General features: G+C 45.3%; 2 protein-coding genes across 12 annotated transcripts in view; one reads left to right on the top strand and one right to left on the bottom strand.

The window, feature by feature from the left end:
• Positions 1 to 758: 758 nt before the first annotated feature.
• On the bottom strand, positions 759 to 16853 carry LOC105491990 (Opa interacting protein 5). Of its 2 annotated transcripts, XM_071067072.1 has the most exons (5): positions 16415 to 16853; positions 16090 to 16156; positions 11178 to 11300; positions 5045 to 5126; positions 759 to 1320 (listed from the first exon to the last, which is right to left on the bottom strand). In XM_071067072.1, exons 1-5 carry the CDS (start codon positions 16734 to 16736, stop codon positions 1225 to 1227), a joined length of 690 nt encoding a protein of 229 aa, XP_070923173.1. In that variant the 5' UTR covers positions 16737 to 16853; the 3' UTR covers positions 759 to 1224. The 2 variants fall into 2 exon arrangements, with proteins under 2 accessions (XP_070923173.1, XP_011757130.2); XM_011758828.3 differs by lacking the exon at positions 11178 to 11300.
• Positions 16854 to 18871, top strand: part of LOC105493181 (nucleolar and spindle associated protein 1) — a 49553-nt gene continuing 47535 nt past the window's right edge. For all 10 annotated transcript variants that reach the window (XM_071067071.1, XM_071067070.1, XM_071067069.1 and 7 more), the window contains exon 1: positions 16854 to 17225. In XM_071067071.1, coding sequence (XP_070923172.1) covers positions 17133 to 17225 — 93 coding nt within the window. In that variant the 5' untranslated portion in view covers positions 16854 to 17132. The remainder of the gene's footprint in view (positions 17226 to 18871) is intronic.

Genomic DNA, 18871 nt, shown 5'->3' with positions numbered 1-18871 from the left:
CCCTGTCTCTACTAAAACATACAAAAAAAAAGCCGGGCGAGGTGGCGGGCGCCTGTAGTCCCACCTACTCGGGAGGCTGAGGCAGGAGAATGGCGTAAACCTGGGAGGCGGAGCTTGCAGTGAGCTGAGATCCGGCCACTGCACTCCAGCCTGGGCGACAGAGCGAGACTCCGTCTCAAAAAAAAAAAAAGATGGAGTCTCACTCTGTCCCCCAGGCTGGAGTGCAAGTGGCACGATCTCAGCTCGCTGCAGCCTCCACCTGCTGGGTTCAAGCAATTCTCCTGCCTCAGCTTCCTGAGTAGCTGGGATTACAGGTGCACATCACCATGCTTGGCTAATTTTTCTAATTTTTGTATTTTTAGTAGAGACAAGGTTTCACCACGTTGGCTAGGCTGGTCTTGAACTCCTGAACTCAAGTGATCCACCCGCCTCGGCCTCTGAAAATGCTGGAATTACAGATGGGAGCCACCGCACCAGGCCTGTAATTTTACATATTTTCATGTGATTATTTGAATGTCTGTCTCTGACTAGATTATAAACTCTAAGGATAACAGTGTGTCTGTTTTTGCTTACCTTTTATCCCCAGCACCTAGCCTAATACTTTATAAATATTTATTAAATTAATATTTTGATAAGTTACTCGAAGTGCTACATAAAACAAAATTAGAGAAAACAGTACTTTGGTGACTGATGTTTTATCATTCCTTTCATTATTCCTCTGTTAACCTCAGTTTACAACCAAAAAAGAGACAAATTGTATATTATTCAGGCAGTTTATTAAACATTACCTATAGAATATTATGATCTGTATTTTAAATAAGTTAAAAAATGATTTATTAATATTCATAACAACTGCGCCATTCAGGAGTACTAGAACTCAACATTAAGCCCAACTCTATTTTCAGACCAACCATGCAACTTTAGATCAGAGGACACATGGGACTTTGCATCTTAATTCCTAAATTTACAGTCAAAGACATCTTCAGAAATAAGTATTATGAATTCAATCAGAATCTAAGTTCTTAAGGCAAATAGCTATAAAACAGAAGAATCCTTAGTTTCTCATCTTCTAAAAACAGCTTCACAAATCATTTGGACAATCAGCCTAATGGCAGATAGAAACTGCATTTCCCAAAGCCAGTCTTTCTGAGAAATGACTAAACAGCACCTGTTGTTGAAGACAGCAATAAAGCCTGAACCTGACACTCAAGCTTTGGTACAAGATCAGTTTTCTGGCTTGGACTGGTCAGGAGTCACTTCACTCAGAATCTTCATTAGTGATTTTAAGCGAGTGTGCGTTAGCACTATCTTCTCTTTCAGCTAGGAAGAAAAATAGACATATATACATATCAGGGCTTCTTTTTTAATTTTTATTTATTTTAAGAGACAGGGTCTCACTCTGTTGCCTGAGCTAGAGTACAGTGGCACAATCATAGCTCACTGCAGCCTCAAGCTCCTGGGCTCAAGTGATCCTCCTACTTCAGCCTCCCGATTAGCTAGGACTACAGTCATGTGTTTTAAATTTTCTTTGTAGAGATGGGGTCTTGCTTTGTTGCCCAGGCTGATGTTGAACTCCTGGCCATCAGTGATCCTCCTGCCTTGGCCTCCCAAAGTGCTGGAATGACAGATATGAGCCACCACACCCAGCTGGGTATCTGGGCATCTTAAGCTTAACTATCAATTTGCTGGTCATAAACACCATTTCAAATTTAAGCTAGTTTATATCTAGTAATTGGGAGCTGGCGATGTGTAAATGCATTTGAGGAATAAATTTCTTCTAATTCTAGAACTTTACACAAAAACCTAGTGCAAAATAAGATCCTCAGATGTGGCCGGGCGCGGTGGCTCACGCCTGTAGTCCCAGCACTTTGGGAGGCTGAGTTGGGCGGATCACGAGGTCAGGAGATACAGACCATTGTGGCTAACACAGTGAAACCCCGTCTCTACCAAAAATACAAAAACAAAATTAGCTGGGCGCAGTGGCGGGCGCCTGTAGTCCCAGCTACTCAGGAGGCTGAGGCAGGAGAATGGCGTGAACCCGGGAGGTGGAGCTTGCAGTGAGCTGAGATTGTGCCACTGCACTCCAGCCTGGGCGACGGAGCAAGACACCGTCTCAAAAACAAAAAACAAAAAACAAAAAACCAAACAAGAAACAAAAGATCCTCAGATGTAAAGTTTCATGGAAAAAAAGACAAAACATTGCTGAGCAGCCCTGCTACTGTGAAGATGAATAACATGTGGTCACAGAGCTTTATGGAGAGTCTTCTTTTCCAGTGGTGAGAATTTAGCTTTTCTTTTAACCCTTTGTTAACAGTAACAAATGCCTCTCTGATTTTAATATTCTACTAATGGTCTGCAAAGTTAACTCTGGTTATTAGGTTTAGAACAGACAACTGTTGCAATTAGATAATTTTTAAAAGTTCTTACACCTTAGAACAGCTATATTTAGAACAAAATTAAGTGGTGTTACTCAGCAGGGCAAGAGCAGTGGCTTCTGATAATCTCCATTTGCCCCTCCCAGCATGGGATTTCCACCCTACAAGCAAGCTGGGGGCAAGGGCAACTGGGTTCCCAGCTACTGGGGAGGCTGAGGCAGGAGAAGCACTTGAACCTGGCACTCACACCTGTAATCCCAGCATTTTGGTAGGATCACCTGAGGTCGGGAGTTCGAGAACAGCCTAGCCAACATTTTTAGTAGAGATGGTGAAACCCCATCTCTACTAAAAAATACAAAAATTAGCCGGGCATGGTGGTGCGCACCTGTAGGCCCAGCTACTCAGGAGGCTGAGGTGGGAGAATTGCTTGAACCTGGGAGGCGTGGGGGTTGCAGTGACCTGAGACTATGCCACTGCATTCCAGCTGGAAGGCAGAGTAAGATTCTGTCTCAAAACTAAATAAATGTTTCTCTATTTGCCATATACCTTGACAAAAATTTCCAGAGACTTAAGATGGTTGTTTCCTTTATTTTTTTTAATTTATTTTTTTGTTGTTGTTGAGGCGGAGTCTCGCTCTGTCGCCCAGGCTGGAGTGCAGTGGCCGGATCTCAGCTCACTGCAAGCTCTGCCTCCCGGGTTCACGCCATTCTCCTGCCTCAGCCTCCCAAGTAGCTGGGACTACAGGCGCCGGCTGCCATGCCCGGCTAATTTTTTGCATTTTTAGTAGAGACGGGGTTTCACCGTGTTAGCCAGGATGGTCTCAATCTCCTGACCTCATGATCCGCCCGCCTCGGCCTCCCAGAGTGCTGGGATTACAGGTGTGAGCCACCGCGCCCGGCTGTTTCCTTTATAATATTCTTCCTGGATCCTATCCATGAAACTCCTGATACTGCCATTCCAAAGTCATTTCCCATACCAATTATTATTATTTTTGAGACAGATTCTCACTGTCACCTAGGCTAGAGTGCAGTGGCGTGATCTTGGCTTACTGCAACCTCTGCCGCCCGGGTCCAAGCGATTCTCCTGCTTCAGCCTCTCGAGTAGCAGGGCTGGGATTACAGGTGCCTGCCACTGCGCCTGGCTAATTTTTGTAGTTTTAGTAGAGACGAGGTTTCACCATCTTGGCCAGGCTGGTCTTGAACTCCTGACCTCGTGGATCCACCCACCTTGCCTTCTCAAAGTGCTGGGATTACAGGTGTGAGCCACCGCGCCCGGCCAGTAAGAATTGTTTTGTCGTTAGTTTTTTTCAGATGGAGTTTCGCTCTCAATGGTGAGATCTTGGCTCACCATAACCTCTGCCTCCCAGGTCCAAGTGATTCTCCTGCCTCAGCCTCCTGAATAGCTGGGATTACAGGCATGTGCCAACACGCCAGGCTAATTTTGTATTTTTAGTAGAGACAGGGTTTCTCCATGTTGCTCAGGCTGGTCTCGAACTCCTGACCTCAGGTGATCTGCCCGCCTCAGCCTCCCAAAGTGCTGGGATTATAGGCGTGAGCCACCACACCCAGCTTGTTTTTGTTTTTGAGACGGATATTCACTTTTGTAGCTCAGGCTATAGTGCAATGGCACAGTCTCGCCTCACCGCAACCTCTGCCTCTGGGGTTCAAGCGCTTCTCCTGTCTCAGCCTCTCCCCAGTAGCTGGGATTACAGGCATGTGCCACCACGCCTGGCTAATTTTGTATATTTAGTAGAGATGGTATTTCTCCATGTTGGTAAGGCTGGTCTCGAACTCCTGATCTCAGATTATCTGTCCGCCTCAGCCTCCCAAAGAGCTGGGATTACAGGCATGAGCCGTGGTGTCCGGCCAAGAATTCTTTTTTTTTGAGACGGAGTCTCTGTCGCCCAGGCTGGAGTGCAGTGGCGTAATCTCGGCTCACTGCAACCTCCGCCCACCCAGGTTCAAGTGATTCTCCTGCCTCAGCCTCCTGAGTAGCTAGGATTACAGGTGCCTGCCACCATGCCCGGCTAAATTTTTTTTTTTTTTGAGACGAATCTCACTCTGTTGCCCAGGCTTGAGTGCAGTGACGTGATCTTGGCTCACTGCAACCTCCACCTCCCAGTTCAAGCGATTCTCCTGCCTCCACCTCCCAAGTAGCTGGGACTACAGGCATGTGCCATCACGCCAGGCTAATTTTTTGTATTTTTAATAGAGATGGGGTTTCACTGTATTAGCCAGCATGGTCTCAATCTCCTGACCTCACGATCTGCTCACCTTGGCCTCCCAAAGTGCTGGGATTACAGGCGTGAGCCACCACGCCCGACCAAGAATTCTTAATAACTGTTTCTTCACTCTTACAACTGAGACAGTTGAGCAATTACAAGGTGTTTGCAAGGAAGACAGCTCTATGGCAAGATGATGATATCCATTCCCAGCACAAAGGAGAACACAGGAGTGCAGCAGTTGAGCAGCTTTTCCTTTCTTCCTGAACTACACCTTACAGTGTGGTTTTAGTATTTTGCTTTTCGTTACAAATTCGATAGGGAAGGTCAAACCAAGTATAAAGGATTACTGAGCATCATACTATTTCATCATCCCCAAGTCCATTGGTAGAAGTTATCAAGAGTTGTCTGTATTTTAAAAAAGCATACAACCATCATGAAATTTTACCTCTGCAATCTTTTCTGATAGAGATACATTGTGAATATCCATCTCTGATGCATTTACTATGGCTTTTGTTTTTAAGAGATAGCTAGATAGGAAAAAAGAGAAAATATTAGTGTCATACCATGGTTAAGATTATAAATGAACCAAACTTGCCTTCTAAAGAAAATGTGTGTCAAAAAAAGCCTTCTTACTGATTTTCACTTCAAAACTCATGATGTTACAGTGGGCCCACTATATCCACGGGTACAGCATCGGATTCAAACAACCACAGACTAAAAATATTTGGGGAAAAAAACTGGATTGTGTCTGTATTGAACAGGTACAGACTTTTTCTTGTCATCATTCCCTTAACAATACAACAACTTTGTAAATTTCCTATGCATACTTGTAATGTACATAGCATTTACATTAGCTGTCATAAGTAATCTGGAGATTATTTTAAAGTATAAAATATGTACTTTTATACTTTAAAAAGGAGGATATCCAAAAGTAATATGCAAATATTATACCATTTAATATCAGAAACTTGAGTGTCCATGGATTTTGGTATCTGGTGGGGTCCTCAAACCACGGATACTGAAGGATGACTGCATTTCCTTGGAAAAACAAATTCAAAAATAAACAAATCGGAGAGGATCTCTGCCTCATCCTACCAGAGACAAAATTATCTCATGGTAAACTAAAGACAAAAACCAGGCTCATATGAATAATTATGATGATTATAAGTTTTACACTTCATCAGTGGGATCCTGTAGCACAGTTTGAAGGAAAGTAATCCCAGTGTGAGACAAAGTGTTGGTCACCTATTCCCAGTAGCTATTCCCCACTTTTTTTTTTTTTTTGAGATGGAGTCTCACTCTGTTGCCCAGACTAGTGTGCAGTGGCACGATCTCAGCTCACTGCAACCTCTGCCTCCCGGGTTCAAACGACTCTCCTGCCTTAGCCTCCCAAGTAGCTGGGATTATAGGCTTGCGCCACCACGCCCAGTTAATTTTTGTATTTTTAGTAGAGACGGTGTTTCACCATGTTGGCCAGGTTGGTCTCGAACTCCTGACCTCAGGTGATCCCCCCCGCCTCAGCCTCCCAAAGTGCTGGGATTATAGGCATGAGCCACCAAGCCCAGCCTTCCTCACTTCTTTATTGCCAACAGAATCCAGATTTTTGCCACGAGCCTCCTGTTACATATTTGCTTTCTCAAATAAAGTGATCATGTGACATAGTTCTGGCCAACAAGGATAAGAAAATTGGTTGGGTATACTGGCTTACACCTATTATCCCAGCACTTTGGGACACTGAGGCAGGCAGATGGCTTGAGACCAGAAATTCAAGACCAGCCTGGGCAACACAGCGAAACCCCATCTCTTTTTCTTTCCTTTCCTTTCCTTTTTTTTTTTTTTTTGAGAGGGAGTCTCACTCTGTCGCTCAGGCTGGAGTGCAATGGCGTGATCTCAGCTCACTGCAACCTCTGCCTTCCAGGTTCAAGCAATTCTCCTGCCGAAGCCTCCCAAGTAGGTGGGATTACAGGTACCCACCACCATGCCCAGCTAATTTTTGTATTTTTAGCAGAGGCAGGTTTTCACCATATTGGACAGGCTGGTCTTGAACTCCTGACTTCAGGTGGTCCGCCGCCTGCCTCAGCCTCCCAAAGTGCTGGGATTACAAGCATGAGCCACCGTGCCTCGTATAAGTGAAACCCCATCTCTACAAAAAATACAAAAATTAGCCAGATGTGGTGGCATGCTTATAGTCCCAGCTACTTGGGAGGCTGAGTTGGGAGGATCACCTGAACCCAAGAGGTTGAGGCTGCAGTGAACCATGATAGCTCCAGCCTGTGTGACAGACAGACCATGTCTCAAAAAAAAAAAAAAAAAAGATTAAGAAAATTTATGCCGGCAGGGCGCTGTGGCTCATGAGTGTAATCCCAGCACTATGAGAGGCCAAGGTGGGCAGATCACCTGAGGTCAGGAGTTTGAGACCAGCCTGGCAAACATGGTAAAACTCCATCTCTACTAAAAAGACAAAAATTAGCCGGGCGTAGAGGAGTGCGTCTGTGGTCCGAAATACTTGGGAGGCAAGGCAAAAGAACCACTTGAACTTGGGAGGCAGAGGATGCAATGAGCTGAGATCGCACCACTGTGCTCCACCCTGGGTGACAGAGCAAGACTCTGTCTCAAAAAAAAAAAAAGAAAGAAAATTTATGCTGATGAAAAGGGGGAATTTTCTTGTGTTCCCATACTCTCCATATCCTTTTCCTTCATGTTTAGAATGCTATCATCAATAGATGTAATGACTGTAATTGCAGCAGCCATCCTGAATCCAAGAAGGAAAAGGCCAAAATTTCTATTTAATTGAAAAGAATGTCCTGACCTTTTATCCAACTCATTTTAAATATTAAGAAATTAACCAAAATCTCATAATGCTTTTTCAAATTTATGTTAAAAATATGTTACTAAAAGCTTACTACCCTAGCAAAAATGCAATTATTGCTCCTCTAGAACATTTACTTTTGTACTGATTTCTAGAAAAGATGTGGGATTACTAACAGCACACATTTACAGGTTTTTTTTTTTTTTCCTGCTTTAAAGTTAATTCTAAATAGAAATTGCTTAAGAATCTAGAAATTGAGGCTGGGCATGGTGGCTAATGCCTGTAATCTTAACATTTTGGGAAGCCCAGGCAGGAGAATTGCTTGAACCCAGGAGGCGGAGGTTGCAGTAAGCTAAGATCATGCCATTGTACTTCCAGCCTGGGTGACAGAGTGAGACTCCATCTTTAAAAAATAAAAGAAGAATAAATGATCAATCCATCTCAGATATATATTTTGTGTTGGAAATTTGCAATGAAGATCAAATGGTATACCTAATGCACAGTGAACAACCCATGGTAAAGGACTGGCTTTGCTAATAAGTTTTATTGTTTAGTCAACCATAACTCAGCTAGAAACATCTATCTAAGCATAAGAAATGAGAAAAGCAGCTGGGCGTGGGGGCTCACACCTGTAATCCCAGCACTTTGGGAGGACAGAGCGGGCGGATCACGAGGTCAGTAGGTCGAGACCATCCTGGCTAACACGGTGACACCCTGTCTCTATTAAAAATACAAAAAATTAGCCACTCGTGGTGGCGGGCAACTGTAGTCCAAGCTACTTGGGAGGCTGAGGCAGGAAAATAGGAGAATGGCACGAACCCAGGGGATGAAGCTTGCAGTGAGCCAAGATCGCGCCACTGTACTCCAGCCTGGGCGACAGAGCAGGACTCCATCTCAAGAAAAAAAAAAAAGAAACAAACGAGAGAAAGGAAACCTTTTAGTTTTATGAAAAATAAGCATTTGAGTTAAGATGTGCTCAAATCTCAGCTCTTCCACCTCTTTGAGCCCTAGGTTTCTTAGACTATACTAAGAACTCAGTGATATAAGCATAATGCCTACATAAACTGGGTTGTCAATGCTTGTTTTGTTTTTGTTTTTGTTTTTTAATGGTCAAGGAAAGACTTCGAAGGATGTTTCAGTTTCTTGTAATATGTAGAAAAGCTTAAAAGTGTAATTTGTTAGGAAAATAATGCAATAGCCAATGTAATTCATGAGAAAGGATAGCCAGTAGGGTAGTTTTTCTGATGCTATGAGGCTACATGATCATTATTTTTACTTTTCTCTGTCTGCTTCATGTTTTACTGCAGAGAAGATTTCTCAGCAGCTACATGCATCATATAGGAAATAGCTACCCCATACATACAGCTTTCACTTCCCAACTTCAACACTAGTACCATCTACACGTAACTGGTATTTCTGGGCCCTATTTCAAATTCCTAGGGTAGAAAACTGGTTGGCTTAGTTTGGATCGGGTATCCATTTTTCTCTTTTTTTTTTTTTTTTTTTTTTTTTTGAGACAGAGTCTCGCTCTGTTGCCAGGCTGGAGTGCAGTGGTGCAATCTCGGCTCACTGCAACCTCTGACTCCCTGGTTCAAGTGATTATCCTGCCTCAGCCTCTCAAGTAGCTGGGATTACAGGCACACGCCACCACACCCAGCTAATTTTTTTGTATTTTTTAGTAGAGACGGGGTTTCCCCATGTTGACCAGGATGGTCTCGATCTCCTGACCTCATGATCTGCCCGCCTCAGCCTCCCAAAGTGCTGGAATTACTGGCATAAGCTACCATGCCCAGCACCGTTTTTCTTTTCTAAGAGACAGGGTCTTGCTCTGCTCCGCATGCTAGAATACAGTGACACAATCATAGCTCACTGTAACCTTGAATTCCTGGGCTGTAGCTATCCTCCTACCTTAGCCTCCTGAGTAGCTAGGACTACAGGCATACACCACCACACACAGCTAATAGTTTAAATTTTTTGTAGAGACAGAGTCTTGCTATGTTGCCTAGGCTATTCTCAAACTCCTAAGCTCAAACAATCCTCCAACTCAGTCTTCCAAAGCGCTGACATTACAGGCATGACCCACCATGCCTGGCCAGGTATTCATTCTTGATCCAGTACCTGGGAGTGGGAATCACACATGATATAAATATACAAGGCCCCCCCATTAGAGGGAGACAGAGGCTGGGCACAAATCCAAAAGGTATCTACTACAACATTATTTTGCAAAAGCTTATTTTCTAGAATGATCTTTTTATCTTTTATTTATTTATTTTTATTTTTTCTGAGACGGAGTCTCACTCTGTCACCCAGGCTGAAGTGCAGTGACTCGATCTTGGCTCACTGCAACCTCCACCTCCTGGGTTCAAGCAATTCTCCTGCCTCACCTCCCAAGTAGCTGGGACCACAGGCGGGCACCACCACACTTGGCTTATTTTTGTATTTTTAAAGGAGATGGGGTTTCACTATGTTGGCCAAGCTGGTCTCGAACTCCTGACCTCAGATGAACCCCCGACCTTGGCCTCCCAAAGTGCTGGGATTACAGGCGTGAGCCACTGCGCCTGGTCATACAATGTTCTTTTTATTTATTTATTTTTTTTAAGGGGGCAGTTTGAGATAGGAGGCTTCACTATGTTGCCTAGGCTGATCTCAAACACCTTCAAGATTCAAGGGATCCTCCTGCCTCAGCCTCCTGGGTAACTAGAATTATAGGCACACACCACCACATCTGGCAAAAAGTTTATTTAATGAAAGACTACCCTCTGAATTCTTCCATGGATGCTTCTTAAGATGTGGTATAAGAAGACATGGAAGATAATCATAATGTTATAAGATTATATTTTGGTCCCACTGCTATCTTTTTATTTTTTTTAAGAGATGGAGTCTCATTTTGTCACCCAAAATGGAATGCAGTGGTGTGATCACAGCAAACTGTAACCTTGAACTCTTGGGCTCATGTGATCCTCCCACCTCAGCCTCCCAAGTAACTGGGACTACAGGGGCAGGCCACCACCACATCCAGCTAATTTTTTTTTATTTTGTATAAAAAAATAGGGGTCTCACTATATTGCCCATGGAGGTCTTGAACTCCTGCCCTTAAGCAGTCCTCCCACCTTGGCCTCACAAAGCACTGGCATTACAGGCGTAAGCCATCACACTTGGCCCACTGCTATCTTTTTGTCAAAGACAGTGCCTGACTTTAGCATCTTCTTTGGTACAAACGCTTTGTCTTTTTTTTTTTTTTTTTTTTTTGAGGCAGAGTCTTGCTCTGTCACCCAGGCTGGGGTATAGTGGCACGATCTCAGCTCACGGTGCAACCTCCACCTTTCAGGTTGAAGCAATTCTCCTGCCTCAGCCTCCCAAGTAGTTGGACAGAATCTCACTCTGTCTCTCAGGCTGGAGTGCAGTGGCACAATCTCGGCTCACAGCAGCCTCCGCCTCCCAGGTTCCAACAATTCTCATGCCTCGGCCTCCTAAGCAGCTGGGATTACAGGTGTCTACCACACCTGGCTAATTTTTGTATTTTTAGTAGAGACGGGTTTCACCATGTTGGCCAGGCTGGTCTCCAACTCCTGACCTCAAGTGATCCACCCGCCTCAGCTTCCCAAAGTGCTGGAATTACAGGCATGAGCCACTGTGCTCAGCCCACTTTCTCTTTCCTGAAAAATCTTTTAAAATTTATTTGATGGACTTTGTCTCTAAATAAATAAATAAATAAATAAATAAATAAATAAATAAGTGTATTTGATGATCAATATCTAAGTCTACTCACCACACCATTTTGTCACTGGAAAGGCAGAAGTGACCTCTCAAGGCAGCCAGGGCAGCATGGGTAGAATACAGATGGAAACCAATGGGAATCCCACAGGAACCACAGAATAAAAGGTTGTAAGTACTAGGAGTAGGGAAAAACAGAATATGGGTAAGAATAAAAAAATCGGCCGGGCGCGGTGGCTCAAGCCTGTAATCCCAGCACTTTGGGAGGCCGAGACGGGCGGATCACAAGGTCAGGAGATCGAGACCAGCCTGGCTAATACGGTGAAACCCCGTCTCTACTAAAAAAAAAATACAAAAAACTAGCCGGGTGAGGTGGCGGGCGCCTGTAGTCCCAGCTACTCGGGAGGCTGAGGCAGGAGAATGGCGTAGACCCGGGAGGCGGAGCTTGCAGTGAGCTGAGATGGGGCCACTGCACTCCAGCCTGGGCGACAGAGCGAGACTCTGTCTCAAAAAAAAAAAAAAAAAGAATAAAAAAATCATGCAAGAAATAAAAAATAACTAGTCTCTGAAGCATTCCTAACACCTAAGTCAGGGTGAAAATTGTATTGTAATAGGAATGAGACTGAAAGAATATCACATTCAAGAAAGGGTAACTCACGTTATAATTTAATTACATGCTGGATTGCGGATACCCTCTTATATTCTGGTCAAAGCAGTCATGGATGTATAATTGTCACTTCAGTAGAGAAAGGTAACTTACCCCTAATAAACAGAAAAAGAGCTAACTAATCTGATTAATACTAAAACATTTAAAACTACAAATCACCGTGTAAAATGGCTATCATTATATAAATTCACATTTGTTGAAAAAATAATCATGTTGACTGGGGCTTTACTAAACAAACTGTTCATAGAACTAAAGATTTGTCTTTTGTATATATAAAAAAAAGTTAATGAAAAAATGCCCAGACTAAAAGAGAAAGAAAAAGGAATCCCATTACCCTAGCAAGCCATCTATTTTGCTTTCCTTATCCACTGAAAAGATTACTGATGAAGAGTCAGATGTTGATTTTAGTTCTCATTACAATTCTTGAGCAAGTCATCATATTTGCTGGTATATAAGACATATTTAAATATTAAAAAGGAACATTTTGGTCAGGCACAGTGGTTCACACCTACTGTAATCGCAGCACTTTCAGAGGCCAAAGTGGGCAGATAGCTAGAGCCCAGGAATTCAAGATCAGCCTAGGCAACATGGTAAAACCCCGTCTTAAAAAATAAATAAACAGCCCAGGCACGGTGGCTCACGCTTGTAATCCCAGTACTTTGGGAGGCTGAGGCTGGCAGATCACGAGGTCAGGAGATCAAGACCATCCTGGCTAACATGGTGAAATCCTGTCTCTACTAAAAATATTAAAAAATAGCTAGGTGTGGTGGCGGGCGCCTGTAGTCCCAGCTACTCGGGAGGCTGAGGCAGGAGAATGGTGTGAACCCAAGAGGCGGAGCTTGCAGTGAACCGAGATAGTGCCACTGCACTCCAGCCTTGGCAACAAAGCAACACTCCGTCTCAAAATAAAATAAAAAAAATTTCTTTTTTTTTTTTTTTTTTTTTTTTTTTGAGACGGAGTCTCACTCTGTCGCCCAGGCTGGAGTGCAGTGGCGCGATCTCGGCTCACTGCAAGCTCCGCCTCCTGGGTTGACGCCATTCTCCTGCCTCAGCCTCCTGAGTAGCTGGGACTACAGGCGCCCGCCACCGCGCCCGGCTAATTTTTTGTATTTTTAGTAGAGACGGGGTTTCACCGTGGTCTCGATCTCCTGACCTTGTGATCCGCCCGCCTCGGCCTCCCAAAGTGCTGGGATTACAGGCGTGAGCCACCGCGCCCGGCCAAAAAAATTTTCTAAAAGAAAAGCACTTTAAGAAAGTATTTCATCATGCATGTGCTAAAGGCAATTTTAAAGTGCTTTGGTAAAGGAAAAATTAATTATATTAATATAGAGTATGCTATGAAGAATTTTTTTTTTTTTTTTTTTTTTTTGAGACGGAGTCTCGCTCTGTCACCCAGGCTGGAGTGCAGTGGCCGGATCTCAGCTCACTGCAAGCTCCGCCTCCCGGGTTCACGCCATTCTCCTGCCTCAGCCTCCCGAGTAGCTGGGACTACAGGCGCCTGCCACCTCGCCCGGCTAAGTTTTTGTATTTTTAGTAGAGACGGGGTTTCACTGTGTTACCCAGGATGGTCTCGATCTCCTGACCTCGTGATCCGCCCGTCTCGGCCTCCCAAAGTGCTGGGATTACAGGCTTGAGCCACCGCGCCCGGCCTTTTTTTTTTTTTTTTTTTTTTAAGACAGGTTCTTGTTCTGTTGCCCAGGTCAGAACATAGTGGTACAATCATAGCTCCCTGCAGCCTTGAATTCCTGGGCTCAACTGATCCACCTGCCTCAGCTTCCCAAAGCTGGGATTACAGGTGCATGCTACCATGCCCTACTAATTTTTTTTGGAAGAAATGGGGTCTTACTTCCCAGGCTAGCAGAATTCTATTAACAAAATACAACATAAAAATCACATAGCTAGCCCGGGCATGATGGCTTATCCCTGTAATCCCAGCACTTTGGGAGGCCAAGGCAGGTGGATCACCAGAGGTCAGGAGTTCAAGACCAGCCTGGCTAACATGGTGAAACCCTGTCTCTACTAAAAATACAAAAATTAGCCAGGCATGGTGGTGGGTGCCTGTAATCCCAGCTACTCAGGAGGGTGAGGCAGGAGAATCGCTTGAACCGGGGAGGCGGAGGTTGCAGTGAGCGGAGATTGTGCCATTGCACTCCAGCCTGGGCGACAAGAGCAAAACTCCATCTTAAAAAAGAAAAAAAAAAAAAAAAACACATAGCTAAAAAGAAATATTCATGTCAATGAATACTAAAAAAGAACAAATAACAAAATATATTAGGTTTATTGGTAAATGAAGTCCCACACCACACATATAGTAATCTTGTGAATATAGGTAACCAAAAAGCAAACTGTGAAATAAAGTGTCATTAATTTGAAATTCCACGTAGGAATTAATTAGTTCAGACAAAGCACAGTACTTATAAACAAATGTCTCAGTGGAAATTAATTTACTGGGCCGGGCGCAATGGCTCACGCTTATAATCTGAGCATTTTGGGAGGCGGGCAGATCACCTGAGACCAGGAGTTTGAGAACAGCCTGGTCAACATGGTGAAACTCCGTCTCTACTAAAAATACAAAATTTAGCTGGGTTTCCAGAAGGTTTTCAATTTACTTTGCCCATATCCATCAGAGGAATAACTATCTATAGTAGCTATAGATAGTAACAGTAAATGAGCATTGACTTCAACTTAAAGTCATCAGCTGCATTGGCCCCTAACAAGAGAGAAAGCCTGTCCTTTGAAGCTTTTTTTTTTTCTTTTTTTTGGATGGAGTACAGTGGTACCATCACAGCTCACTACAGCCTTGACATCCCAGACTCAAGTGATCCTCCCACCTCAGCCTTCCAATTAGCTGGACCACAGGTGCACACTATAATGCCCATCTAATTTTTAAATGTTTTGTAGAGATCGGTTCTTGCTATGTTGCCCAGGCTGGTCTTGAACTCCTATGCTCAAGCAATCCTCCCACCTTGGTCTCCCAAAGTGCTGGGATTACACGTGTGAGTCACTGTGACCAGCTCCTTTCAAGCCAGGTAATACTTCTCCTTTCTACCTATGAAAGTCTGAGATGGCATCTTCTTCCAATAGAAGGCTGTTTCATCTGCACTGAAAATCTGTTCAGTGTACCCACTTTCATTTTCTGCAGCTTCTGCATCAGTACTTGCTGTTTCACTTTGGACTTTTGTTATAGAGAAGGTTTCTTTCCTTAAATCTCAAGAACCAACCTCTTTTTTTTTTTAGATAGTCTTGCTCTGTCACCCCGGCTGGAGTGTGGTGGCACAATCACAGCTCCACTGTAGCCTCGACCTCTATGGCTCAAGCCAGCCTTCCTTCTCAGCCTCCCAAGCAGCTGGGACTATAGGTGTGCACCACCACATCCGGCTAAATTGTTTTGTATTTTGTAGAGACAGCATTTCACCATGTTGCCCAGGCTGGTCTCAAACTCCTGGGTTCAAGCAATCCACCCACCTCGGCCTCCCAAAGTGCTGGGGTTACAGGCATGAGCCATTGCACCTAGCCAACATTTGCTACTTTCAAACTTCTGCAGCTTCCTCACCTCTCAGCCTTCACAGAATTGAAGAGAGTTAGGGCCTTGTTCTGGATTAGGCTTTGGTTTAAAGGAATGCTGTGGCTGGTTTGATCTTCTACTCATACCACTCAAACTTCCTCCATATCAGCTTATAACTGGAGTAGCACTTTTAATTTCCATGTATTTGTTTGTTTGATGGAGTTTTGCTCTTATTGCCCAAGCTGGAGTGCAATGGTGTGTTCTCAGTGCACTGCAACCTCTGCCTCCCGGGTTCAAGTGATTCTCCTGCCTCAGCCTCCCAAAGAGCTGGAATTACAGGTGTGTGCCACCATGCCCGGCTAATTTTGTATTTTTAGTAGAGATGGGGGTTCACCATGTTGGTCAGGTTGGTCTTGAACTCCTGACCTCATGTGATCCACCCACCTCAGCCTCCCAAAGAGCTGGGATTACAAGCGTGAGCCACCGCGCCCGGCCCCATTTTTTTCTTCATATTCACAATTTGGCATGACTTCACATGCCTTCCCAGCTACTCGGGAGGCTGAGGCAGAATGGTGTGAACCTGGGAGGCAGAGCTTGCAGTGAGCCGAGATCGCGCCACCGCACTCCAGCCTGGGCAACAGAGTGAGGCTCCATCTCAAAAAAAAAAAAAATCAAACCAACAAAAAAAAAGGAAATGCTGTCAACAGACTTGCTCAACAAGTACATGTCAGTTCCACGCTCCTCAGTCTCATAAAGTCAGGGACTAGAGACCAATCTGTAATTATCAATACGTACCTGCCTTTGAGTGAACCTTCAATGCCAACTAGGAAGGGCGCTTCCAAAACGACGTTATTTGTAACTCCTAGGAACACAAACACGGGTCAGAACTCATACTCTGCGGGCCTTGAAATGGAAAATCTCTCCTCTAGACAGACTCATCCCCGCCATAAATGTCAGGAGACTCCCCAGTTCCCTGCCCCATCCCCAGGCCAAGGAGTTATGTGCTTCCAAATTTTCATTCCGTTTTCTTCCCCAGGTGGTTCTCTGCCACCCGGTGGAGAAGGCGGGAACAACCTCTCGGGCTAGCCTCTGCCTTTCCCGAACGCCTCACTGCACTCACTGGAGAAGACCACGGCCCCAAGGGACCGCGACAGGTCCCAGGCGAGGTGCACCGAGTCGGCGAGCACGGCGTGGCATTGTGCGCACTGGAAAACAGCGCACCTCTCAGGCTGCAGCCAAGACGGCAGCTGCGAGACGGCGGCCGGCTCCTCAGCCCCCAGCCCTGCGGGGCCGAGCGGCGAGGACCCCTTCACCACCTGTGTATCCCACTCCATGGAGGTCGTAAAAGAAGCTTCGTCAATCGCCCTCTGAGTGCCATCACAAAAGTCACCCTGGGGCGGCGTTGCACAAGGGGAGCGATGCCGCCGCGGCTGAGCCGCCATCTTCTCTCAGCCGGCGCCGTCGTTTCGAATACACGCCAGGCCCCGCCCCAAGCACAGCTCCTGCGTCCTCATTGGACATCGTGGGCAATCCAAGCACTGGAGTCCCAGTCCGCGCACTCGTTACCTGAACCGGCCTTAGAGGCCCTTCGGCGCCTGCGTATTCGTGAAGTGTGAGAAAAGCGCGCGACTGTTGGGACGGGAAATCAGCCTTTCTATTGGTCAGGGTTAGAAACCCCGCCTTTGAGGCATTTTCAACCAATGGAAGCGCGGCATTCTTCATTTAAACTGTCTATAAATTTCTGCTTAGTCAAAGTTAAGAGTGGCGCCAGGGATTTGAACCTCGCTTACGAGATTTGGTGATCCATCTTCTGAGTATCGCCGGGATTTTGAATCGCGATGATCATCCCCTCCCTAGAGGAGCTGGACTCCCTCAAGTACAGTGACCTGCAGAACTTAGCCAAGAGTCTGGGTCTCCGAGCCAACCTGCGGGTACGACGCTGGCGGGGCAGTTCCCTGGGCGGGCGCGGCGGGAGTAGCGGCCTCAGGGAGATGCGGTGCGAAGGGACCGAGCGGGAAGCCCGGGGACTGAAGCAGCCGTCCCTGCCCCTCGGGCAGTAGATGTGGTTCACGGTGGTCCCAGTTAGAACTCTGATAAACGGAAGAGGAACTGTAGTTTTCACCTCATTTTGAAGCTGGCTTGTCTGGGTGCTCACATGATAAGCCTCTGTTCCGAGGGGTGGTTTGTTGTTTTTCGTTTTTTGTGGTTTTTTTTTTTTTTTGAAATTACTTTATACCTCTCAGGGCATCGATTACGAAACGCAGGCCCAGAAAGCAGAAGGGGTGTCGTTAATCGTTAGACAATTAAGTAAATAATTGGCTCAGCTTCTAGAAAACCCCACACAGACTTCAGTGATTTGTAATATTGCCGATAATCTCTTGATACTTTATTGATGGACCTGTCAGGGGGAAAGAAAAAATCGACTTTTAGGGGACCACCTCCTTGGGTAAATTTTTATAACTCAGCCCTGATCTAGTATACTCATGTGCTTATTGATGACTTTTGTGGTGATGGTATCTATCAAAACCAGTAAGGTCTTTGACTCCGAGGCTACAAGATGTTAGGGGAATTGGCCGGGCGCGGTGACTCATGCCTGTAATCCCAACACTTTGGGAGGCCAAGGTAGTTGGATCACCTGAGGTCCCTGGCCATTAAAAAATTAGCCGGGCGTGGTGGCACACGCCTGTGATCCCAGCTACTCGCCTGTGATCCCAGCTACTCGGGAGGCTGAGGCAGGAGAATCGCCTGAACCTGGGAAGCCAAGGTGGCAGTGAGCCAAGATCGCACCCACTGCACTCCAACCTCGGTGACAGAGCGAGACTCAGTCTCAAACAAAACAAAAACAAACAAACAAACAAAAAACAAGATGTTAGAAGATTTGGGGATTCAATGTAGGATAGCGGTTTTATATATTTTGGTAATAGTTGAGACTTCCCACATAATACTGCTGTATGCTCTCTAGGTTTGTCCTGCAGGCTATGATACTGACACTGAATAAATGCCTAAATCAGTCGTCACAAATGTTTTTCTTTTCTTTTTTTTTTTTTTCTTTGAGACAGACTCTTACTCTGTTTCCCGGTCTGGAGTGCAGTGGCGCAATCTCGGCTTACCACAACCTCCACCTCCCGAGTTCAAGCGATTCTCCTGCCTCAGGCTCCTGAGTAGCTGGGATTACAGGCACGTGTCACCATGCCCGGCTAATTTTTGTATTTTTAGTAGAGACTGGAGTTCACCATGTTGGTCAGGCTGGTCTCGAACTCCTGATCTCATGATACGCCCGCCTCAGCCCCCCAAAGTGCTGGGATTACAGGCGTGAGCCACCACGCCTGGCCTAAATTGTTTAAACAAAATAATCAGGGCCTAAGTGCCTGTTGGGGCTGAATGACCAAAGGGTTTTCCTTGTGGATATTTCTGGGCTATAGTGGTTTGTGGCTCCCCTATACTTTGTAAACAAAGCCTTAATATCTCAGCCTAAATTCCTTAGGCTTTTTTGCTGCCTAGCTAGAATCTTTTATCCACGGCTGCATCCCTGAACACTTGGAACTTTTATCTGTCTTTGTCCCATTGCTCATTTTGA

Source organism: Macaca nemestrina, chromosome 7 (assembly GCF_043159975.1).
Source record: "Macaca nemestrina isolate mMacNem1 chromosome 7, mMacNem.hap1, whole genome shotgun sequence".
NCBI classification, from domain to species: Eukaryota; Metazoa; Chordata; class Mammalia; order Primates; family Cercopithecidae; genus Macaca; species Macaca nemestrina.
This window is presented reverse-complemented; position numbering and strand designations above follow the sequence as displayed.